At 33.2% G+C, this 27,089-nt stretch overlaps 2 protein-coding genes across 2 annotated transcripts in view; one reads left to right on the forward strand and one right to left on the reverse strand.

Annotated features, from left to right (window-relative positions):
- The window catches only part of LOC133189812 (uncharacterized), a 103,689-nt gene that overhangs the window by 27,182 nt on the left and 49,418 nt on the right, over positions 1–27,089 (reverse strand). Inside the window, exons 12-25 of the mRNA XM_061325203.1 lie at positions 10,832–10,926; positions 10,229–10,417; positions 7,861–7,932; positions 7,575–7,680; positions 7,341–7,487; positions 7,076–7,145; positions 6,505–6,643; positions 6,238–6,290; positions 5,848–5,956; positions 5,599–5,702; positions 5,388–5,490; positions 2,326–2,503; positions 2,073–2,142; positions 1,054–1,120 (exon numbers count right to left, since the gene is read on the reverse strand). Coding sequence (XP_061181187.1) covers positions 1,054–1,120; positions 2,073–2,142; positions 2,326–2,503; positions 5,388–5,490; positions 5,599–5,702; positions 5,848–5,956; positions 6,238–6,290; positions 6,505–6,643; positions 7,076–7,145; positions 7,341–7,487; positions 7,575–7,680; positions 7,861–7,932; positions 10,229–10,417; positions 10,832–10,926 — 1,502 coding nt within the window. The remainder of the gene's footprint in view (positions 1–1,053; positions 1,121–2,072; positions 2,143–2,325; positions 2,504–5,387; positions 5,491–5,598; positions 5,703–5,847; positions 5,957–6,237; positions 6,291–6,504; positions 6,644–7,075; positions 7,146–7,340; positions 7,488–7,574; positions 7,681–7,860; positions 7,933–10,228; positions 10,418–10,831; positions 10,927–27,089) is intronic.
- Positions 16,816–19,894, forward strand: LOC133189898 (uncharacterized). Its single transcript, XM_061325312.1, has 2 exons — positions 16,816–17,463; positions 19,436–19,894. Exons 1-2 carry the CDS (start codon positions 16,819–16,821, stop codon positions 19,457–19,459), a joined length of 669 nt encoding a protein of 222 aa, XP_061181296.1. The 5' UTR covers positions 16,816–16,818; the 3' UTR covers positions 19,460–19,894.

The following is a 27,089-nucleotide window of genomic DNA, read 5'->3' on the forward strand; positions in this document are numbered from 1 at the left end:
TCCATTATATGATAAATATGATATTCATCGAATTTGTATGGAGTATATAGGAAATATTGAGGTTTCTACCTAAACGATGACAGACTGCTGCCATTTGATTGGCATTTTCGTCCCACTCTTAGCAATTTTTTTAAATACAGTTTTAAATTTTTTTACATTCAATCTTAGTTTATACATGTTTAAACTCTTAAACAATAATGATATTTGAATAATGACAGTTCCATTATATGATAAATATGATATTCATCGAATTTGTATGGAGTATATAGGAAATATTGAGCTTTCTACCTAAACGATGAGACTGCTGCCAAACCAGAAACCTTATTAACCAGAAAAAACATTTGATTAATTTTATTTGGATATGACTGCACTGCATTTCAATTAGATTGTTTTGATTAAAGATGGTCTTTATATTAAAAATGATAAAAATATATATTCAATTTTCTTCTCATATTACCTTGCGAGTTAACAATATGTCTTGAATTTATTCATACTGATATCAGTGATTTCGTGGCCCAGTGGTATGATTGCTGGTTTCCAAAAATTGTGATTCCGAGTTCTAGCCCTACATTTTTTTTCAAATATTACTTCTTAATTTTTTTCTATGCATCTTTTTCCATGTTTTCTTTATGCTTTATAATAAACATAATTTCGGAAAGTTATAATAATATAAACGTTACACTTTGAAAGTCCATGTATCTTAAATAGTACTTAATTATTTCATAAAATGCAAATTCATAGCTCCTTGTTATTTTTATTGAATTTTAAAATCTTTTGTCTCGAAATTAGAGTAATGAAAATGTAAAATGATTGTCATATGCCATACTTGCACCCGTGAAAATATAACACTCGTCTACAAATGAAATTACATAGGTAAATCTTGAATTGAAAACTTGTCTATAAATAGAAACAGTTTATTTCCTTTTAAATTTTTGAGTCGTCGGCAAGGCAGCTATGACTCTTTCTTGCAACCAATTTGGTTGTACCTAGTCCTTGATTGATGGTAATTTTATCTGAAGCAGGTTTATGTTCAGTAATAATAAGAATCCTTACCACAACAATAAGACAAACTGGAACAATGAAGAGAAAAAGGGAACCACTTTCCATTGAGAGCCAGCAACTGTAAGGCAATTAATCTCTGTAGAATACAATCAGATTCTTCTTAAAATAAAACTTACTGTCATTAACATTGTAAAAGTGCTGCGAGAACAATTGTGTGATGTTGAAAAAAAAATCAAGGGCTTAGAGGACATATTTGTCATTCCTCATTCAGTTTGATTGTATGTTGTTTTTCGTCCCATTGGAATCTTTTCACTCATATAGAGACGTCACGATATACCGGTGAAGTGTATCAATTTTTTTTTACATATACTCGGCACTCAGAGCCATTGAGCAGAGACGTGTCCTAACGTGCCAACACATACCGTGACACGGGACCTCGATTTTTAAGGTTTTATCCGAAAAACCAGTGACTTTCACTTCTAGTGCCGGGAAGGAACACTCGCTACCTCTGTTTACGCCTTAGGTTCCTCATACTGAACACTCTATATTACAATAAACATTAATCTGGGGATTGTCCTTAATAAATCTTTTATAATTTCTATTTACCGCCGAAATATGGCTGAAATATTGCCGACTCGGCAACATCAATTAAACAGAATCAATCAATCAATCATATAATTTCTATTTTTCGTTTGAAAAAAAAATATAAATGTTGAGAAAATACACAACTCCATTTTTAGATGTTATACACTTTGCTCTGGTTAAACTTGTTTTCACATAGGACAGTAGATTAAAAGGCAGAATATTCTCCAACCGTTCTGCAGTTTCGTCTGCTAATGACTCTGACAAAATTGTTTAAAAATATTTTTTTAATGCTTTTCTATTGATTCCAGATTAACCTTTTTGGAATATTTGAGAAATCAGTTTTGTTCTCAAAAGTCCGGTACTTCTTTCAAGTATGCACATTTATTTATGTAATTTCTCCTAGTGTTGTAAGTCACCTATCATAAATACTACTATCTTCATAAATATCTGTGTATGCTGATTTACGAAGTTTGCACATAACATACTAGTGTTTAAGATGATAATCATTCCCCCAGAAGGCTCCTAGAGTTATTGCTGCAATGATTAACGGAATGCCTGGAAAAAAAATGCATTATGTAAGTTTGTAAATAATAACTATACATCGAAATATAATGAAATTTATTTCTAATATGGATTACAACAGTCTTTATAATAACAATGTCGAATACCTGAATGAGCCTTAATTATGATTTAATGTACAGTAGAGTCAAAATAGTGAAGAAAAAAACGATGTCTCACCCCATGACCCCAAGAGGAACCATTGCACTCTGGATTTAGACTTGAAATTGTTGGCTACATACATGGCGTAGAATGTCACGGTTATACTCATGCAATAGTAGATACCCATACTCAACATACAGAAGAAGGTCACCAAGAAAAGATAATGGATAAGAGCCGTGACGAAAGTACAGACAGCCTGGAAAATAGAGAAAATCCTTCTGAATATTAAGCTCGGCTTACTTTTTGTAATGTTTAAATGGACTTTTGACCATTATGAGGGTTTGTTATCTTCATGCACATTTCATCCAAAGAACAAGAGTTTCATCTTATTTATCATCTCCTACAGTCAAAGAGTATGCTTTGATTTGGTACGTATTGTGTAGTATATGTATCTTATATCAAACAATGATTCATGAAAGGAGAGAAATAATACCTAAAATAAATAAATGTATGTTTTGTCCTCTCCCTTAAAAAGAACTAGATGAAATCCCTCGCAAGCGCGAGGAATTGAATTTATACCACTACTGACAGAAAAATTCCAAAAACATATTGCAGTTTCTAACCGGCCTACAGGCTTATAGCAGGAAGAAATATTTTGTTCAAAATCCCGCAATTAGCTTTGGAGCAGAAGTGGATGTATGTCACCCCCCCCCCCCCCTCCCCCCGTAAAAACTTGAAAAATAACAAATTTCATAATTGACTTTTATTGTGAAACCTGTTATACTATGTTATGGATATTGTACTTCAGGTGCTCTTATTTCATTTCCGTCAAGGATAAAAGCAGCAAATGTGCACATTTTGATGATATTTTTTTTTTTTTTTTTTTTTTTTTTTTTTTTAAAAACATTAGCTTTTAACGCCCTATGAATAAGCCGAGTATTTGATACAAAAGACTGTATTCAGAAAAAAACTGAAATGTACTGATTAAAGCAAAAACTTCTAACAGCTTTAATTGTCTTTAAACACCACTATGCTGTCAGTGAGGAAAATACATGTGCAAATTTTACAGATAAAGAGCTAAATCCACGAAGGGGCTAAATCGGCCTATTTTTTCAGGAAAATTAAACTGAGGGGAAGAAGAAAAAAAAAAACAATTGAAATATTATCCTTAAGTATCAAACTTAAAAAGTTTATGCTGATTTTTTATTTGATGACGTCATATTTGTACAGAAACGTCTAAACACGTGCACTTTCATACTTTTTATCAAAATAAAGCAATTTTCCGTCTTTAGTGCAATTTTTTGCTGTGGCCACACCCTTCGAACAAAATTAAATTTATACCATTAAAAAAAGAATTTAAATATGAATAAGTAGAGCATATTTTAATTTTGTTCGAGGGGTGTGGCCAAATCGAAATTTTTACTTTTAGTTCGATTCCAATCTCTAAGCACCGACTACCACAGTGGAAATTACGGGGTATACCGTACCTCACATAAATTAAAAAGAAAAAGATTTTGTATTGCTTTTGTAAATACGCAAAAGTTTAGAAATGCAAATGTTCTGTCTATAATATGTTATTTTATGTGTTGTGGCGCAAAAAAGTACGAAAAACTCTTGTTAAACGAGACCGCATGCAGAAGCAATAATGTCGACTTTTTGTACTTGTGTGTACTACGTGCCTCAGTCCTGACCCAAGACTTTTTCTTCACATAGCTGATCTCTATTTAACTCATCAATATGCTGAAATGTTTAAAATAATAATTCCTAGCCTATTTATTTGTATTTTGTTTTTTTTCCAACTACCGACTACTCGTCACCATGGTCACTATGTAATCAAAGGGGAACACCCGAAAAACGTGTACATCAGTGGCGGAGTCGAAATAGCTACAAGTTGATTACATCAGATGCAACTTCGAGGACGTATATATAATGATTGTTTCACCACCTTACAAAATATAAATAAGCATCGACCATTTTCGCTAGCCAAGGGACTCTCGGATCAGAAACCCTTGGCTAGCGAAGATGAGCATCGGCAGGCATCATAAACGTCATAAAAATGGTTAACGTTGGACTATATTCCATACTAACATGCAGCGTTTCAGAAATTGCCGTTGGCATTTTAAGACAAGCGATTGATTAATATTTATTAGTGAAAACATTTTCAGATCCGAGACCCCATAACATGTTACGAAATATAGAACCTAGAAAATTCGAGTTGACATCAAATAAACAAAATAGATTGATTTTAAATCTACGATTTTACAGATCGTGTGTAATTCTTTGTGATAGGCCTTTACAAAACAAATACATTGTACAAACGAATAACTTACAATCAAGGTAGTGACAACTCTTTAAGTAATTTCAGTATCGCCTGCATGCTGTGACCTGGCCTAGCCAACATGTGAAAAAAATGTACTTCGGGTTCGTTGCCACGATGCTCTCAGCGAGGAATATACAAATTTTACCGATAAATTTATTAGGAAAACCTACTAATAGTCTTTGATATATAAATGTATTCACAAATTATAGTGCTATCAATGATTTCCCATTATTTCAATGACCATTCACACAAAAGCTTTTTTTTATGTTCATGCAGCTATGATCGCCTCGGTTTTTTTTAACATTGGGCTCGATGCTATATGATGTTTTAGAAGTTTCCGTCAATATTGAGATCGGTGAATGACGAAAATAATTTGCACATTTCCCTTTTTAATCGGTTTTCACAACTTATTTCTTTTATATCATTTAAATCAAGTTTTGGTTGAATAATTCAGTGATGACGTTTAATGAAATTAATAAACGATTGCTTGTTGTCAGTTTCATTAAAAATTGCCAGTAACTTTGATCCGCCAATCGGAACCGCCACCGTACTCACGTTTTTGCTATTTCATGGCTATTTATAGAAAATGGAAGTAGACTTTAAATTTCATGTACGATACTTACTTTGCGAGTGAAATCTGAATAGTTTACGGACATTATCTTGTACATATTGTATCTAGTGTATTCATAGAGGAGTTAGTAAGAACTCTGGTGCACCCGTTTCGGAGTTTATTTGCAAAATTTATTAATTTATAAGTATAGATATTATCTCGATTTGTGATTTTTAAAGAAAACATTCCATCGTATAAAGTGTTGTGTACCTCATTTTCCGTCTTTTCAACAGCTGTGATGAAGACGATGTAGGATACGACCAGCGATCCACAAAGATTAAGCAGCATTGTATTTTGATCACTCCTTACTTGTCTAAAATAATTACATGAATATACCCTTGATATACCCTACTAGAAAAAAAACAACTTTGATTTCAAATCAAGTTTCTTAGATATAAGATATAACACAAAGTATACATACTTCCAAGTCAGAATAAATATAATAAAGGTTAAAACTGTAAAAGCAATGGAGACAATAACACCAACGAAGGATAAAGTCTTCAGTGATGCTTTGTCTTCAGTCTCCTTTAAATAAATAAATAAAATGAAAGTTATTTAAGTAATAGAATACAATGATAATGACTGCAGATTCTCTCTCTCTCTCTCATTCTTGCAAATTTTAAAAATTGTGTTTTTAGATCTTAAGGTTGGTTATTGAAAATTTTCTTACAGGTGTGTAAGGTCTCATCAGAATGGCAAAGTTAGTCAGATGGTTACACTGACAAACTGTCCTCTTGTTGTTGGTGGAATTTACTTTGCAACCCTTTTCAGACCATTTGCTTGCATAAAAAATGTAATTATCAGAATAAATTAGATAAATATGCCCTGTATTATAAATTTGAATTACGTGTATTTTTTTTTTTTTTTTTTTTTTTTTTTTTTTTTTTGTTTTGTTTATGTTTTTTTACAAAGACAAATCGAAAAGCAAAGATACATTGTAGAAAAAGTGGAAAGAAAAATATAAGTTCTCAATTTTATTTTCATATTAACTGAAAAAAAAACAATTCAGAGGTTATCTTATCAGTACATGTAGATAGGGTTATGTAGTTTAAAGGCTTACTTAATGGTGAAATCCCAAGACACACAAACTACTTGAAGGTCAGTACTTTTATTCTACAAAAAAGAAATAAATAAGGTATACCAACGTTGTCATTTTGAAATCTAGAGAATGAAGTAAAAATAGTTCAGTTGTAATTTATCTAGTAATTACTAAACCATGAAATTCAATGTTTAGAAAATGGAAGTTTCCAGTTCAAAACATAATGTCACTTTATATTCTAATAATCTGGACTACCAATGTTTTACGAACCTATCAGTAAAATCATACCTTGCGTTTGTGCTGAAAGGCTAAACTGAGAGGAGGGGAGAGAATTCCCAAATCAGTCTGAGTAGTAAGTGAAAGAATTTCAGAATTAACGAAATCTTTTGTTGTATCTTTTCCTTCTTTTACCTCGTCCGAATTTTCTCTGAAAATTTCAAATATTATATCAAATTGTCCAATCTTGCCAAGCGATATTGAAAGCTGTAATCTGAAAAACAAGAATTTCTTCTAAAAGATCTCAAATGTAACTTTTATATATAAATTCTTTGTCTTATCCCTGTATTCGTAAAAAAAATTGATTGAATTTTTCAAGCAACTTCCGTATATTTTTCGTGCATATCAATTTTACTTTGGGGATATTTTTCAAAAATAATACATGATTTTGTTCTGGTAATTGAATCATGACATCAGAAGTTTCATTTGAAAGCTGCAAAAATTGCAATGCATGCGAAAACACAAAGTTTATATTGATTCATAGTATCTGTGGAGTTGGAAAAAAATTCTTTGAAATAGCAAATATAAGATTTTAAAAAAAATACGGATTAATCATTATCTTAAGAAATATTTCTATATTTACGTGTCTGAACTTGAATCCGTGGGTAAAATATCTGAAATCGTCTTGTATATGACAGCTACATAAGTAACAGCTACAAGAAATATCACAAAAAATTACCTACTATTTCCTTCAAGAATGCAAGATACATAATTACATAAACTATTGAATTTAATTTATTCCGTGCTCAACGGAACATAAAGGGTTTGCAACTGTGGACTCCGAGTAAAGTCAATGTTTTTGTTTGCTAAACTCGAATGGAATGAAAGAAATTGCATTGTTGACTTACCTTTTTCAATTTTATTTGTTTGCTTTGGTAATTCAAGAAATGTGGAATATTCCTTCGAATCCGTTGAAGTATCATTTGGTGTGTTCTCGGATTTTTCTGGGAAAACAATTCCCCTTTCATCTACCTTTGTTTTGTCAACAGACACCTCTTAAAAAGCAAATTGACTAAACTATTACTACTTGAATCATCAAAATCTCTTTGCAGATAGAAATAAAATGGAGATTAATTGATTACCAAAATTTTTGCCTTTGAATTTAGATGCCGTTATGTTTTCTTTCTTCAAAACAACTTCACTCATTCGGTCCATATTCTTTAAAAGTGAACTAGCATCCTTTTCTGTCTGTTATTGGATATAAGATTGTACAAAAAATGAAACATATAGGGCGATTTAAAAATTTATGTATTTTTTCTTTATAGTATTATAATATTAAGCTGCCTCTGATGTTTTCTTTCTTGTCTCAAAATTAACAACATTTATTTACAACTTTTACATAAAATCATATTATCAAAGAGTCATTACCTTATCGCTGACGGCAGTCCATGATTTGGAATTGTTTGTTGATAAAACGTTGTCAACAACCTCGAAGAAGGCCTGAAATGGGTCTCCAATTACAATAATATACAGTATTTTTTAACGAACTATATTTTGTGCATACCAAGATCTAGAATCTGAGAATTGTTACTTACAGTGTATTAGTTTTCTTTTTGATGATTCCTGGACATTAATTTGTCTTTTTATAATAAAGTAAATAACAATATGCACATAAATGTATATAAATAATTGTTTACAATAACAAGAGGTACCTGAGTCACCTTGTCCCTTTGCATATATATACACATCCAATTATTAAATGTGGCGAAGTCTGTGGTGTCAGTTATTGAGAGTTCATTTTGTATGAAAGAAAGCAATTAATGATGTAACTAAAAATTCATAGATATATTCTAATATTATACTTTCTTGTAACTTTGTTGGCCCTCTGATAATGAAACCACGCCCTTCAGCGTAGCAAAAGCAAATACCGGTATTACTTGACAACGGATGATATTCCAAAAATTGTTGACTGCGCGGGATTTATTTATGCACAGTTCACTGTTATATGAATTTGTATTACGCATTCAGTATAAAATAGTATATATTGCATGTAGTTTAGGGAAAATTGAAAGTTTTTGCCCCAAGAAAACCATTGTCAACCTCGTCTGCGCCTCGGTTGACAATGGATTTCTTGGGGTAAACTTTTAATGTTTTCCTCAACTACATAATGTCGAATAGGCCGCAGCAAAATTTATTCTTTTTTGTATTTCACTTAAATAAATTTCGCTCCATGCAACAACTATTTAAGCAGGTCGGCATTTAAAGAAGAACATTTAGTACCAATCAAAATTCAAACATATTGTTAGAAGACCTGGCCTCCAACGACTACATATATATCATCAATTAAGAACTCCAGAATCTTTTATAATATCATTATCAGAGTACTTAAGTGTAGAATTAGAGGGATTTTTAACAAAGTAATTTAAGATTTTGCAAATGACCGATCACATGAGATCATTTCTGAGTTTCATATTTATTGAAGAAGCGGTTGTCCTTGATGTCGATATGATTATTTTTAATTAAATATCTTGGGAAATAATTGTATAAAATGTTGAAAGGTCATCTGTTTTGATGTTACTGATATTGGAAAACAAGTTAAATTTTTTTAAAATTAAGTTTTTGAGAATTCCCATTTGATTTACACTGTTGTAACACAGTACGTCTGAAGTCTCTTAAGTTATTATTACGTGAGAAGTGAAGATAGGAGCTTTTTAAGGCATTTGCAGTGCCTTGTAATATATCTTTGTTTGTATGGATGTTATAAAGTTTTGGCATCCAGTTTTATGTTGAAAAATCAAATACTGGAATGTAAAATAAGTGATTAGTGTAAATAATAACTTTTATGTGATATGTGCAGTGTTTATTTATTTGTTTCCCTCATTTTACCCTGTTCCTTACTTAGTGTATGTAATCATCCTGTGGTCAATTTTTTTTTAACCTTACCTCCAATTTGTACATGTAATCCAATCAGGAGTGTTCAATTTGTCACTTGTCACTTATTGATCTGTTTATTTTGGACGAGAAGCCACGTAATTGCTGAGCAGTAAAATTTGTACCCACCTTAGTTTTTGCTTGGCCTAATTTTTGTGGGCTTTGGCCTAAGCCTAAATTTTTGTGGCTACCCGCTATATTTTACATATGTGATTACAGTAGGGTGTCTGTCATGGTTTTTTGTGCATGTGTTGCATAATCTCTCTAGTCCTTTGGACTTCTTTCTTTTGTTTTGTGTAGATATTTATTTTCATATGTGTGTATAATAGGGTGTCATGATTGCATTTAGCACTACAAGTATTATTACTATTATAGTAACATGTTTATGAAATGATCCCCCGTTTTGTATAAATCTGTTCGTCATTTACTAAATAAATGACATTATTCATTCTAACACAAGTGTTCTTTTTCGCCTGTCTTGAACAAAAAACGAGTTCAGTCTCCTTGGCAAGGTTATACAAACTAAGGAACATAAAAGTATTTAAATCTGAAAATGACTTGTATTTCTTCATTATTTGAAAGATAACATTGAGCGTAATCTAGATTTTCAAATTGGACAAACGTACGTAAAAAAGTTTTGAAATGCAGTTTTAAAAATGAACACCTTATATACATTCGCCGTAGGGCGATACCACACATAGACTACAATGATATATTTCGTTTCTATAAGAAATATGCTATATGTATATTAATGAATAATATATTATTCATTTGGAAAAATTTTAAAACGCAGTGTTGATTAATTTCACTCTAGACAACATGCCCAGAATTTTACCCGACAACCCTCGTATAACGATTAACTCACCTCTTTTTCTACATTTGCACTCGTCAGATTTGTGACGTTGACTATCTTCTCTAGGATGTCAAGAGATGAGCTGATATCCCCGGCACTCAGTACACTACTCTTTGATGTCAGGTTCTTCATCTTCACTAAAGTGTTGTTCACTGCCTCATCTACATTCTCAGTTATACCATCAGCAATTATACTGTCCAACTGCAAAAACGAAAAATAAAGTATATATAAATTTATATCTTAATAGAATAATAATATAAGAAAACTTCTCGTGTGTCGGAGAACAGTTTCGAACATAAATTTCCCCCAGATTTTTCATCAACAAAATATCAAACTATGCGTCACCTGAAATGTTATTATTTCTTGAGAATAACTTCATTATAAATGTGTTTGTGAAAAGAATATATTTATTTGCGTCTCTGTCCAATGTTAGTATGCCATCTTAAGATGAATTAAGATGTTTTTTATGTCCCTGATAGAATAAAAGATATTTTTAGAGGGAAAGAATCTTTCATAAAAGTTCTTCAGATTTTAAATTGGTTTTATATCTTTATTTGTTTTTTTTTATTTCCATAATTTAAGATATTAAACTGCATTCAATATTCAAAATCGTACCTCTTTATTGGCATTTACAAAAGCGACATCAGTACAATTGATGAGATTTGGGGTTTCCCAAACACCTTTAAAATCACAATATCTGGTCGCAGTTCCTATAATAGACAAATTACAGCTATTACTAATTCTCCATTCTTATCAATTGCAAATAACCGTTCATATCATCTTAAAGAAAGAAGTAGGTAAAGTTTTGGCTTTCTTTTGCCCTAATAGATCTGATTTTATAAAAAAAAATTAAATTTCTTAAAATATGAGTTGAATATATGAATGTGATAAATCATTAAAGAATATAGCTTAAAAGAGGACCGTTGTGGAAATACGTTGTCAATAATTTGTCTCATTTCTAAGTTTTAAACGGAAAAAGCCTCAAAATGACTCATTTCAGGAGGTATTTTTCTTTTAGAAAATATCGTCCACAGCCGTCCCCAACTTCTATTTTTGGATGTGTTTTGTAAAATCTCGGATAAATCAAACTTCAAAATGTTTTTGGGCGATGCATGTGGTCCATATTTTGTAAAAATTGACGTCTTTTGTTGCAACTTTTTCAGAAAATACGGGAAAATGCATCAGTTCGCGACGTCACAATTAGCATTTAGTAGGTCATTTGAGAAAAACGATTTGTATGATCCTACTGCATAGAAGCTGAACAGTCAGAAGGCATGAGTTTTAATTTCTCACAATTATTTAAAATTTTAGATAAGCACAAGGCCAGATTTGTATTGAAAGTGTACCTTCTTCTTGCATACAATTGTCTTTACTTACAACACATTTGGTGTGGAAGGTAGTAGTATTGAAAAAGATGTTTTTTCTTATTCTTTAAGTATAATTCTATTGCTCGTACATGGAATTGAAAAAAAATGTATTTCTTTCTTTTAATCTCCTTTTGCTTATAGTATTGATATCGATCATTTAGATTCAATGAATAGTGCATTTATCAACTGAAGGTTAAAGAATTAGCGACATGAAGAATCAAAATCGGTCTAATCATCAAAATAAATGAAACTTTTTCTAATAATACTTTAAGATTTGTAGGTATAAAACAATTCATTTTTTAACAAAGTAGATTTAGTTGTTTTTTTTTACAGTCGTTTAAATTTAAAAATGTTTTCCAAATACTAAGACGTTATATACTACAGTCCCTGAAACGTTCTACTTTCCCATTTTTCCGTTCGTTCACCGTTCGTTCAGCGTGCGTTCACCGTTCGTTCAGCGTGCGTTCACCGTTCGCTCTCCGTTCACAGTTTTGCGTTCACCGTTCACCGTGCGCTCGCGTTCACCTTTCACATAGCGTTCAGCGTTCGCTCTTCGTTCCGTTCACTTTGCGTTCACCTTGCGTTCAGCGTTCACCTATCGTTCAGTTTTCATTGTCATTCGGAACTCTGAAGTGAAAGGACTTATCTTTTTGTAGTTAAGGAGTTACAGGTTTTTTTTAAATTTATTAACTAACATATCGTGTTTGAAGAATCATTATTACATGAGGAAAAATATCTACGATATATATTTTTATTATTCTAACTTAGCTGTTAGGATATTTATTAAATTACTCTGGAAAATAAATGTTGTTACAAGCACATTCTGTACCTATGTAGAACGATGCTGAAATATTAAATTTAACTAAGGGCAATGTGCAAATACTTTAAGCAGTGCAACATTTTGTTGTTTTGTTGTTTTAATGGAGATATAATTATTCAAGTCGAATAATTACGCAGCAAAATTTCGAAAATATTTATTTTTATTACGTTTTTTTTTCTTCAATTACTACACAAAATATAAGTTCTGAGAGTTATACATAGTACTGCAGATATCCTGTTAATTTATTATCTTTAGAACGAATTAAAATGATAGTGTGGTTAAAGGAAATATTTATTTAAAATGTAATGCACTACAGAATTTCTCTACTGTAATATGTGAAGTCTATAGTAATAGAGAAAAAAATCTTTCTTCACCGTAACTTTACATGTTTGCCATTCGATATGATTAATACCACCCCCCCCCCTTTTCCCCCTAAATCGGTGACTTAGTCAGTACCGTATTTCCAGAATATTTTAATTAACATTTTAAAAAAAAGCTACGGTCTTTTTTAGAACAAAAAATTCAGTCTCAAAACAAACATACACCTAAAAAAGTCACAAAACAATAGTAGATCAAAATGTACACGTGTCGGCTGTGGTATTTGAAATTGGCAGAGAGTATGTTTCACATTCAAGTGTTAATGCCCAATGTAATTTACTAATTTATTATTCAAATGTTGGAATCAAATCTAGAAATGATAAAAATAAATGTTATAACTTGTTGGAAATACTCGCACTTCGTCTTCGATGTGACGAAACTTTCACACCTGCACAGTGTCGAATGACAGGATAGGACAAGCACGTGGACTTCGTGTGAACTTGAAGCAGGAAAATAAAAACGAGTATGACTGTCGAACAAATGGATATGATTTGTTGATAAAAAAAAAAAGTTACTTTCACTGTCTGATATATTTAGAAAAAAAATTCAGAGTTTTTGTTTGATATAGGTACAAGCATTTGGTGAAGCCTGAAAGGAGGGGGGGGGGGCTAAAACTGAATAGTACTCTCTCTCTCTCTCTCTCATTTGTCTGTTTAATAAAAACTATAACACCATATTATTTAAATATCATGTTCTGAAAATTGAATTTATAACAAATAATATGAATATGTATCTTTGTATCATCTTGTCCGAGTATAACCACCGCCATCTAGAGATACATGTAGACGTCTGCTCAATAAATCATAATGAAAAAAAAAATGACACATAATACATTATTGTATTAAAAATCTAAAATACGAGCGTATAATTGTAATTATTTTTTTTTCATTACTTTACATGAAATCGCCTTGACACGGAGATATATATATATATATATATATATATATATATATATATATATATATATATATATATATATATATATATATATATATATATATATATAAATATAAGTTACAACCGCTTTAATTCATTCTATAAATCATAAGTTTTTTTTCTGATTTGTTATCAAATAAGTATAACCAGTTAGATTTTGGTTATAAGTTATAAAATTAATTCCTGGTCTATATCCGTTGTTTTATCGTAAACGGGGAAGAAGGAATGTTGGCGGTAATAAAGTAGCGGCGCTGTGGGGCCGTAATACAATTCAAACGAGAAAGGTGCCGTATTCCTTATGGTCTTCCAATATAATGTCCAAGAACTGGTAAAATCAGGTTTCCGAATTTATTATACACGATGGTAAATAACAGTGAACATGAATTTCAACAAAAGCTTACAAGTCTTAATCGAGTTGGATGTGGCCGGTAGAGCATCGGGCCTCCCAACTGAAGAAAGTATAATGTACATAGCTTTTTGTAAGATAGAGAGTAAACAATAATTGAATTATGACACTAGCTGAGTTAATTGATAGACAGGTGTGTTTCTTTGATGGAATGGACATAAAAGACATTGCTAAATAATTATATAAACAAAGTTATTGATATTAGACTAACAGGTCCTGAGGCATTTACACCTATAACGAGTATCAATTCTTTTGACAGTCACTTAAAGTCAATTGGAATGTCTGTCACAATTTTGTTTAATTTGATTATGTTGGTTATGGTGTACCATAGGTTCACTCTCATCGTATAGTCGTTACGGATAGCTGGTCACGGCTGCCAGACCGGTTTTAACAATTTTGTCTACGTGTAAGTTAGTTCTGAGCAGGCCGTAGAAGTGAGAAGGTGTGTCCTTCCTAAGTACAAATGTTGTATGACCTGTGTGGTCGCGAGAGAAATAGCTACGTGCTTTGGGCCTGAATGTTTTGTGTGTGTTCGAGAAGTTTTCCTGTGTGGACAGTAGAGTAATTTTGAGAACTTTGGCAGCGGTGAGTTTGAACTGTATATTTTGTTAGCTAGGTTTTTTTTTGTTATTTTTCTTTTAAAAGAAAAAGTTATTATTTCATTACTTTGTTAAGTTCAGTTTTATTTGTACTAGATAATGTACCCGACATATTCAAGTATTCCTTATGAATGCGTTTATTACCGACTATGGAAACCCAGACCTTTAAATAATGTGTTATTATAGGTGACCAGCTGTGTATGTGCGTGTTTACAGTAGCAGATGAACATTATGGCATATTGAGACATTCGAGGAAATTCTACGTACTAAGGCGTTGAAGGCTAGAGGGACGTGCGACCTTTGGACAGTATCGTAACCGTAATTCCATGAGTAACCAACGACTGTGTGTCCATGAACAGTATACGGTAACGTCTTGGGTCAACCTCTGTGGTCTCGCCAGTCAGTGTTTCCGATTTTGATTTTATTCGCACATGGCAATAAAACATTTGTCGGGTCTGGTATGACTCTATTATAGTCGGTATATTGATACTATCATTATTTTTTTTTTGTTTATTATTATTTTGTTTGTTTGTTTGTTTGTTTTTTTATTTGTGCGAGTGTTGTAGATGTGCGTGTTGTGTGTGTGTGCAGGTGTGCAGATATTCTTTGCATTTTTTTTTTGGAGCACTATAATAAACTTGTTTGCACTTACTCTTTGTTCTTTTTCAAAGATTTGGTTACAGCGAGGGAATATTTCCATGCCATTATCACAAATTGTGACAATTGGGGGCTCGTCCGGGATGGAAATATTTAAGATCACATTATCCTTACGCTGATTTAACTGAACTTTGAAAATGGAGAAAGAGTTAGAGAAATTAGTAGAGATTGGGCAAAAGTTAGGTTTGCAAGGAGATCAGTTGTTAGAATATGTTAGAGAAAAAGAGAGAGCTGAAAGAAAAATTGAAGAAGATAAATTGTTAAGAGAGGAGAGAGCAAAGGAAAGAGAGGCGAAAAGAGAAGAGAAAGAACTTGATTTGCAGATAGTGCAATGTGAGCAAGAGTCTAGGAGAAAAGAAAAAGAGTTGAGCATGGAGATGCAAATGAAAGAATCAAACAATCATTTGGCATTGATGGAAAAACAAATTCAGTTAGAGAGAGCAAAAGCAGAGGCATTAGCATTAGAAATTAACTCTAAGCATCAAAGTACCCCCATGTCCCCTGATGTGTCTGTTCAAAGTCGTGCTAAGTTGCCCAAACTTCCTCCATTTAATGATCAAAGAGACTGTATTGACGCTTATCTACAAAGATTTGAAAGGTTTGCAGAAAATGCTAAATGGTCTAAGGATACATGGTCAATAAATCTTAGTGCTTTGCTTACAGGTACTGCTCTTGAGGTTTACTCTCGTTTATCTCCTGGCGATGCATTTGATTATGATAAGCTCAAATGTTCGTTGCTTCAGAGGTTTAGATTGTCTGAAGAAGGTTTCCGCGAGAAATTCAGAGGTAGTAAGCCAGAAAAGGGGGAGAATCCTCCTCAATTCTTCGCGCGTTTAGACAATTATCTGAAAAGGTGGATGGAACTCGCGAAATCCCCATCAACGTTTGAAGGCTTAAAAGATCTTATGTTGCGCGAACAATTTATTTCAAGTTGTAGTAAGACTTTAGCTACTTTCTTACGAGAACGTCACCCGAAAGATGTTAAGGAAATGACGCGTTTAGCAGAACAGTTTATTGAAGCTCATGGCACTTCTTCATTTTCTTACGATCGCACAAATTATCGAGTAGCGACCGATGATGTGAGGTCAACATCAACAACGGTTCAAAAGAAACCTTTTTCAAGTACAGGTAAGAATGATAGAAAGTGTTATGAGTGTGGTCGAACTGGACACATCGCTAGAGATTGTTTTGACAGGCTTAAGAAAGGAAATCGTACCCACACTTACAAAAGCGCAGCGATGTTAACCTCTGGTTCTTCATCAAGGGCTACTTCCCGATCTACGAAGTCACAGCACCAGAAATTGGATTTTGAGGTAGAGAATCCACAAGGAAACCAATCCCCTGAATCAGGTAAACATGTAGGTTCTTTGTGCATTTTGTCAGATAAACTAAAAGATTGCTGCATACAGAACAATCAAGTAACATTACGCTGTGGACATATGTTACCAGTTATTGGTGGAGCTTGTCGTGTTTGTCATAATATGCCAGTTTCAGATGGGTATGTAGGTAATCATCCTGTGGAGGTTCTGCGAGACAGTGGATGCAGTGGGGTTGTAGTAAAACACAGTCTAGTTTCTCAAGACCAGCTGACAGGGCGGAATGTGGAATGTGTACTCATTGACGGAACTGTCCGGAAAGTTCCTGAGGCGTACATCAACATACATACACCGTTCATATCAGGTAAGGTCAAAGCTCTATGTATGAACAACCCAGTCTATGGTTTAATCATAGGTAATATAGACGGCGCCAGAGATCCATCAGACCCTGATCCAAAATGGGACACTCGCAGAAATAACAACGAAGTTGTGGAAATCGATACACAAGAATTGGTGGTAGGCTCAGCCGTACAGACAAGAAATCAAGTTCAGAAGGAAAAAGAAAAGTACAAAACATTGAAGGTAACTAGTATCACTGACAATTTTACCTCAGTAGATGATATGAGAGTTGCACAAAGTGAGGACGCTACACTGGATAAGTATCGGGAATATGCAAGGACTGGTGTTCGGAAGTTCACAGGACAACAGAATTTGTCTTGGTTTGTCATTGAAGATGATCTGTTGTTCCGATATTTTCAGTCTCCGAAGGTGAGTAGCAATAACATTTTTAGACAGTTTGTTGTTCCCTCACCACACCGCATTACAGTTATGAAACTTGCACATGATTGTGTACTGTCTGGTCACTTGGGAATTAAAAAGACAACGGATAGGGTATTGTCTAACTTTTATTGGCCTGGAGTACAAGGAGATGTAGGAAGATATTGTAGATCCTGCGACGTGTGTCAGCGAACCGTACCAAGAGGTAAGGTCTCCCCAGTGCCACTAGAGTCAGTGCCCCTCATTGATACTCCATTTGAGCGAGTTGCTGTAGATTTGATTGGGCCAATTTTTCCAGCAACCGATCGTGGGAATAGGTATGTACTCACTATGGTAGATTACAGTACAAGGTACCCTGAAGCCGTCGCACTGAAAGGCATTGAGACGGAACGTGTTGCTGAGGCAATGTTTGAATTCTTCACTAGACTTGGAATTCCTAAGGAGATTTTATCAGATATGGGAACCCAGTTTACGTCTAACCTTATGAAAGAGGTAGGTCGTCTACTTTCCATTGCACAACTAACAACCACTCTGTACCATCCTGCCTGCAATGGTTTAGTTGAAAAGTTCAATGGAACACTTAAACAAATGCTTAGACGTATGGCTGCTGAAAGACCCAAAGACTGGGACAGGTATATAGCACCTTTATTGTTTGCATACCGCGAAGTTCCTCAAGATAGCATGGGTTTTTCCCCATTTGAATTATTATATGGTCGATCAGTCCGGGGACCGATGACAGTTCTACGAGAGATGTGGACGAAGGAATTAAAAGACCCAGAAGTCAAGAGCACTTATCAATATGTGATCGACTTGAAAGAGCGCTTAGAAGAGACATGTGAATTAGCTAGAAAGTCCTTACAGAAGTCCAGTCAGCGCTATAAGAAATATTACGATCGGAAAACAAGGTCACGTTCATTCAGTGTCCAGGACAAGGTTTTAATCCTCCTTCCAACGGACAACAATAAGCTACTCATGCAATGGAAGGGTCCATTTACCATCGTTTCCAAATGTGGAATGGCTGACTACAAAGTTGATGTTCAGGGCAAAATCAAGACTTTCCACGCTAACCTTTTGAAGAAGTATGTTGAAAGAGAAACAAATTCACCTGAAGTTCTTAGTTCTTGCTCTGTCATAGAAGAAGAAATACCTCAAGATGGTGAGAATTTAGAAGTCGAGAGTGATTTCCCTCTAGAGATACCGCCTTCCGAAGCCAAGGAAACATTTGAAAACGTGAATGTTGACGCGGATCTGACTGAATCGCAACAAGAGGACTTTAAAAAGATTTTATCAGAATTCAAAGATGTTTTGTCTGATTTACCTAATCTTACTCATTTGGCTCAACATGAGATACATCTGACAACTACGGATCCTATTCGCAACAAGCCGTATCAAATTCCATTTGCATTGCGTGATTCCGTTAGGGACGAAATCAAGAAAATGATTGAGATGGACATTATAGAGCCGTCCGAATCTCCGTACGCCAGCTCTATTGTTGTTGCCAAGAAAGCTGATGGTTCTAAGAGAATATGCATCGACTTTAGAAAGCTAAACAAGGTGACAGTGTTTGATGCCGAACCAATGCCTGATCCCGAGGAAATTTTTGCTAGAATTGGACAAAGTAAGTATTTTACTAAAGTAGACCTTTGCAAAGGATACTGGCAAATTCCTATGAGGGATGAGGACAAAGACCTGACATCATTCGTCACTCCTGATGGTTTGTTTAGGTTCAAAGTAATGCCATTCGGTTTATCAAACGCGGCGGCGACATTTAATCGTATGATGCGTGTTCTGTTGAAAGATTTAAAAGATACCGATAGTTTCATTGACGACATCTTAATTCATTCTGAAACTTGGGAAGAACATTTGGTGTCTATTAGGTGTCTATTAGAAAGACTACGGTCGGGGAAACTGAATGCAAAACCTTCTAAATGTTTTATAGGTTTTAGCTCACTTGATTTTTTAGGTCACTCAGTTGGAAATGGTGTAATGCGACCTAATAATGACAAACTTGAAGCAATCAAGAATGCCCCTCTTCCTGAAACCAAGAAACAGGTACGTTCTTTCTTGGGACTGATTGGTTATTACCGTAAGTTTGTTCCCAATTTTGCTGTTGTTGCTTGTCCTTTGACGGATTTGACTAAAAAAGGCACCCCAAATAAAATTGAATGGTGCGATGAACATGAGAGATCTTTTATGAATTTAAAGTCATTACTGTTACATGCCCCAATTCTGAGACTCCCAGACTTTAAAAGAGATTTCTTTCTCAGAACAGATGCTTCCGACTACGGAATAGGTGCTGTTTTATTGCAAATGCATGAGAAAATGTTTCCAGTGGCATATGCCAGTAGAAAGTTGAATGAAAGAGAGAGAAGTTATTCTGTGATTGAGAAAGAGTGCTTAGCTATTGTATGGGCTGTAAGAAAATTTCAGGCACACTTGTACGGTAGGACTTTCCTTTTGCAGACAGATCATCAGCCATTGGTGTATCTGAACAGATCAAAAGTTTCAAATGGTAGGTTAATGCGCTGGGCCATCTTTCTGCAGTCCTATAATTTTGTAGTTCATGCTATCAAAGGTGTTGATAACGTGGGCGCTGATTTTTTGAGTCGTCATGTTTTGTAAATATAGTTGTTTCATGTTTACTCTCAAAATATGATTTCCAATTTTGAAACTTAAAAGGGGAGGTATTGTCACAATTTTGTTTAATTTGATTATGTTGGTTATGGTGTACCATAGGTTCACTCTCATCGTATAGTCGTTACGGATAGCTGGTCACGGCTGCCAGACCGGTTTTAACAATTTTGTCTACGTGTAAGTTAGTTCTGAGCAGGCCGTAGAAGTGAGAAGGTGTGTCCTTCCTAAGTACAAATGTTGTATGACCTGTGTGGTCGCGAGAGAAATAGCTACGTGCTTTGGGCCTGAATGTTTTGTGTGTGTTCGAGAAGTTTTCCTGTGTGGACAGTAGAGTAATTTTGAGAACTTTGGCAGCGGTGAGTTTGAACTGTATATTTTGTTAGCTAGGTTTTTTTTGTTATTTTTTTTTAAAAGAAAAAGTTATTATTTCATTACTTTGTTAAGTTCAGTTTTATTTGTACTAGATAATGTACCCGACATATTCAAGTATTCCTTATGAATGCGTTTATTACCGACTATGGAAACCCAGACCTTTAAATAATGTGTTATTATAGGTGACCAGCTGTGTATGTGCGTGTTTACAGTAGCAGATGAACATTATGGCATACTGAGACATTCGAGGAAATTCTACGTACTAAGGCGTTGAAGGCTAGAGGGACGTGCGACCTTTGGACAGTATCGTAACCGTAATTCCATGAGTAACCAACGACTGTGTGTCCATGAACAGTATACGGTAACGTCTTGGGTCAACCTCTGTGGTCTCGCCAGTCAGTGTTTCCGATTTTGATTTTATTCGCACATGGCAATAAAACATTTGTCGGGTCTGGTATGACTCTATTATAGTCGGTATATTGATACTATCATTATTTTTTTTTTTTGTTTATTATTATTTTGTTTGTTTGTTTGTTTGTTTTTTTATTTGTGCGAGTGTTGTAGATGTGCGTGTTGTGTGTGTGTGCAGATATTCTTTGCATTTTTTTTTTGGAGCACTATAATAAACTTGTTTGCACTTACTCTTTGTTCTTTTTCAAAGATTTGGTTACAGCGAGGGAATATTTCCATGCCATTATCACAAATTGTGACAATGTCTTAATCCAGTTTCAAAGAGAATGATATTCAATCAACTAAATAATAGACATACAATGATAATAGATAGAGAATTTAACAGATAAACGTCCAAATTTAGTATAATATATTGAAAAGTTATTTATTTCAAAAACGTTAATTTTGCTCGGTGATATAAGAATAAACATTTTTATTTTCCAACTAAAAACAATATCTTTTATACTTCAACGTTCGGCAACAATTGCAATGTTTTAATGCGATAAAAATCGTGTGATTAAAAACTTAATGTGCATGCATCGTCTTTCTTAGGTCAATTTTGGAGAATTTATTTTATTGACTTGTTTATTCATTCATTAATTTGTTTACTTATTTATTATTATTATTTTTTTTTTTTGCACCTGACATTATAATACAATATAATAGTTTCAATGCAAGGAAAAGATCAGAGGCATTCCGAATATATCGTTCATCTTGCGTTCACCGTTCGTTCACCGTTCACTTTGCGTTCGCGTTTGCGCTCCGTTCGCGTTCTGCGTTCGCTCACCGTTCACCGTTCACACATCGTTCACCAAGTTGCGTTCAGCGTTCACACATCGTTCACTCACCGTTCGCTCTGCGTTCGTTCAGCGTTCGTTCACCGTTCAAGTGGGAAAGTAGAACGTTTCAGGGACTGTATAAGAGTTCTTTATTGTGCAAACGCCTACCATAATACTGGACCTACATTTTTAAGGTCATATCCGAAAGACCCGTGAGTTTCTCTTCTAATACCGGGCGCTTGGAGAATGAATGAACAGTAACTATCTATGTTAACGTCATAGGTTTGACGCGTAGCGGGAACGAGAATCGAACCCGGTACCCCCGATCACGAAGCAAACGCCCTACCACTAGGGTATACGACCATGTTATTGGAATAGAATCGACCAAAATCTGCCCTATTTGAAAAAAGTTGGGAAAATTTTTTAAAGAGTTTTCAAAGATCTGAAACATCAGATAGGTTTTGCCTTCTTAGATTATTGAAGTGCCAAACATTTTTACCATAAAAGGACTGTCCGGTGAAATCGTGTGCAACTTAACGCGGTTTAATAAAAAAATAAGCGCACATTGAGCTTGACGAGGCCAAATCTAGTTGGAAATTCCGAAAACGGATCGGTAAATATTTTCGAATTTTAGATATATATTTTTATGTACCATGCTAAGAAAACCTAGATCGAAATTTTGTTACCTTGCCTCGATTGTAGTGAAAAGGGACAATTTCAAAATATGGACCATTTTTGTGGTTTTTACACATAATTATATGTTTAATTTACCTAAAATGGGATTGACAAATTTACTGCACATAAAGCATGGCATTGTTTATACATGTGTCCATATATCAGATCCCAACTACAAAGCAATTGAATGTTACACTTCATTTGAGGTCACTACCTATAGTGTCTATTTTTTGAAAATTTCAATGTAATTTAAGGTCATGTTCCTTAAATATTCGTTCTTATATCTCTTTGCACCATACCAAAAATATTATAATTCTTATCATCTTCTTATTTCTAAACTGTTTTCAAAATATATATAAAATAAATACACTAAAAATTGTGATATTTACAATTCAAGTGATTTCCAATAATATTTTTTAGGAAACAGTATCCTCTGGTATCTTGCAAAATGTTTGGTAATGTACCCTATTTTGGGGAAAGGAAGTTTGTTAAAGAAGCAATATTTGAATTTTAAATTCTTGGGAAAAAATTGTTATACATTAATTTATTGACCGGACGTGCCTCGTGGTGGTCTGGATACATTTCATAATTATTAATTTTCTACATCAAAATTCAAAATGTAAAAGTGTAAATAAATAGGGTTTAGTAGCGTAGTTGTAGTGTTAGATGTTTTTGTTTTTATTTCTTTTGTCCTTTCATTACTTTTTAACCTTTTCTGTGTCCTGAGGAAGGAACAGGGCTTCCCGAAAAGAATGATTACACTTAGTGTACAAAACGTGGCCCCCGGTAAATTGCGCAAAAATAAAATATACAAAATAGCCCCATGAAATTAATAATGCGATTCTTCTATCTCTTAATCGCAACTTTGAGAAATTACAGGAATTAAAAGTCAGTAAACATAAAGAACGAAGCTGTGTTTTGTAAGAGGGGTCACTGAAATTCACGAATCTCCATTGATATTCAAAGTTATTCCAATTTTTAAAGCCGTAATACATGGTTAGCGCATTGTTGCCCAAATTTCTCGAAAGGACAGAAGATGTATAATTATAGGAAATTCAACATATTCAAAAGAGAATTTTGGGCAAGCCTGTGCTTGGGGTAAACTTTTTGAAAAAAGTACAAAACACAGACCGTTTCCTTCACTATACATGGGTATTTACATGTCATTGACCTCATTGTGACCTGTTTAATATTCCAATTTATCACGTGATTTTAAGGCTCAGGTAACTATGTGAATACAATAAAAATTAATAAATCACGTGGCTTTAGCTCCGATTACCATTTCGTCGAAAGCGACCAACTCAGTCCCTTACATTTTCAATTGATCAGCATCGGAGTATTTGTTTCCGCTAAGTATTGTTATTACTGCCAAATACTGCTAAAATATTTATTATTTTGTATTTAAAAAAAAAATATCTCCAAACTGGTACTTTTTCTGTCATTTTGCTTTTTTCTCTGTAATTTTATTTATTTTTCTCTGTAATTTTGCTTATATTTCTTTTTTTTTATTTTTCCTTTTTACCCTCTAGAGGAAAGATCTTTCTGGTAAATTTTCTACTTTTTTTGCTTTGTTTATTGAATATCAATAACATATTTACCTTGACCTTGGTGTAGGGAGAGGTTAAAAATATTTAGATTAGGATTTAGGAGCTCGCTCAAAGAGTTTCAAAAACATGGTCCACTTCTTAGCAAATTAAAGCATAATCCCTCAAAATGTTCTTGACTGTAAAAGTATCAGTACACAGGGTAGAAGTACATGTACCTAGATGGTGAAACACTAGGAAGTTTACTTGGGCAGTGGCCTTCTTCCAAAAAAAAAGTTAAACAAACAAACAAACAAGCACACACACAATTATGAAAATTTTAGTGTTTAAATGTCTCTACAGCATCGCAAAAATTGCTTTGTTTTGTTATTCCGTACACTATTATTTACTTAAGTATGGAGAGAGAGAGAGAGAGATTCATATTATAAAATTCGATATATTACAAATGTCATTGAAAACAGTTATTTTTCTTTGCTCTTTTTTTCATTAAAATAATAAGTGCATGTTTACATACATGTAAACAAGTTATTTATTTAGTTCTGAATTTTCACATATGGACGCCATGCGTCCCTTGCCATCGCATCCCTATTTTAAAATGAAATCGAAAATACTATTTTTTGAAACAAACTGGTTATTCGTCTGTTTCTTCTTTTTTATATACTAAGTGTCTTCAAGGGTCTGCCAGAATCCATCAAAATGGTCTCAATTTATACTGGTGTCTCATAATATCGCGGTACTTATTTCTTTTGCATAAAAAAGTTATTCCAAATTCTTACATTAACTTTTCACCAAATACTATTCATAAACCTATTAATGGCCTAACTCTAATTATTTTCTAAGCTTTCTTCGTTTACTTTGTATTCTATTTTTATAACAGGAAGTCTTATTTACCTCCAAAAGTGGAGAGTCTCATTGTATCGCAGTATTGAAAACATGGAGGTTTGGCATTGTCACAAAGTACAATTTTTATTTTTTTAATTTATGATGTAAATCTACATGAAAACTTAAGTATAATACAAACTTAAGGTTTTCAAAATATGAACTTTATTATGGATTTTACTTGGTTATATATTCAATGGTCTAAATAAAATAAAAACGGGAATGGAAATCTGTAAAATTTCGTTTTATTTGAATAAATATTTTTCCAACGGGTGTTCCATACTTTTTAATCATCACAAAAGTCAACATTCGGACGACAGACAGATAGTCCATCAACAAAAAGGATACGAGCTATGTATCCTAATTTTTGGGAAATACCGCGATACAATGGAACCCGCGATATAATGAGAATTAAGGATAAAATAAAAATCTGGACTTAGGCGAGATAGTACATGTACCTCTCCAAGATCCTCCCCCGCACCCTTCTTTACAGCCATGAAATACACGTCTTCTACCGATTGATGAAATGCCCCGCCTACTCTGTATATTATGAGACAGAACTAAAACCCAACTAACGCAATATTCCGGGCCTAACACCCGAAAATAGGCATTTTTAATTACCTTAAATAAAACTATAAAGCTGTTTTTAATGTAAATTTCCGCAAGTAGTGTACAACACAGACAACAAAGAAATGGATACATGTAAAATGATTCAGTTTTGAATTAATTAGATGATATTAGAGGGGTCGGGAAAAGGGGCCACGGCAATAAGCTTAAGTGGAAACACCCTTTGACAATTTCTATTGTTCGTGTCGTTGGTCATTTTTAGTGATATATATATATATATATATATATATATATATATATATATATATATATATATATATATATATATATATATATATATATATATATATATATATATACTTAACATAAGGAAAAAAACACGAAAAATCTCAGTAAAGCTTTAGTGTTTTTCTTCTTTATGTTAAGTATTTTATTCCGACCACTGAGACTTTTTATTGGATAATATATATATATATATATATATATATATATATATATATATATATATATATATATATATATATATATATATATATATATATATATATATATATATATATATATATATATATATATTACATATCTTTTTTGGTTTTGTTCTTTTATCTTGAGAAATAATGGTTTAATAAATAAAATTGGTATTCATAATTGCAATACAGGTAGTTAATGTTCTAAAAGTCTGAACAAGGATAGATTTATTTCCAAATAATTATTATACATGTTTGTACTAGCATTCTATCTGTCCATTTTTAATTATTTGTTATTAATTAACATTACTTTAAGCATATGCTTTCTCTCTTCTCTCTTTCATTAAACCTTGTATGAGGAGATTTGGTTTAAGAGCAGTAGATATACCTCCTCCCCGTCTATTCTTTTACTTTAAAATCTCAATATTATTAATTAATTGACCTTTTCTCTTTACATTTAGAAACTTTATTTTGAGGGTGCTCTGTTTCCATTTCTATGAAGGATAAAAGAAGTGAATGTGCACATTTTACGTGAATTTGTCAGCACATTTTGGGGGAGGGGGTGTTAAAAGAACTAAGTACGTTACGTATTATTCGAAGGCCCACGATTTTTCGTATTTTGATATACACGTTTGCAAAAAAATAATTACTATGTACACGTAGAAGAAGATTGGAAGTTTTGATATATGCATAACAAAATTTCGCAAGTACGTTGATTAGAGGTATTCACAGGATTTAAACATCCGTTCTTTCCGGAAATTGCTATTTTTTCCACTATTTTTACAACAAATTCCCAAAATTGAAGTAGTGCACACCCCTCGAGCAAAATAAAACATATATATTTGAAAATAATTTGATAAAAGACAAGCAAAAATAATGGTAAGAATTTGCTCGAGGAATGTGCAGTATGTTAATTTTGACATTTCATGACTATTTCCGGTGGCGGATACCAGGTTAGTCGAGAGGCGAGTTCTTATCTAGGAGCAATAATAATGGTGTATTTCGTGTAATAATGTTAAAGAACTAAATTTATCATTGATTTGCCATAGTTATATTGCTCATACAAATATATTTGTCATGAAAATAGCATAAAATTTAAAAAAAAAAATGTTTTATAGAAATGACAAATTACGATATTTTTTTTTATACAACTAAGCCTTACACTTGATAAATGTTGCCAGCAAGAAGGGAAGGGATCAATTTAATATACTAAAGCAATAAAATAAAAATATTCAGCAGACAAATGAAAT

The sequence above is a fragment of the Saccostrea echinata genome, unplaced genomic scaffold (genome assembly GCF_033153115.1).
Source record: "Saccostrea echinata isolate AGI-Se365-2 ecotype Australia unplaced genomic scaffold, CSIRO_AGI_Sech_v1 ptg000020l, whole genome shotgun sequence".
Classification (NCBI taxonomy): Eukaryota; Metazoa; Mollusca; class Bivalvia; order Ostreida; family Ostreidae; genus Saccostrea; species Saccostrea echinata.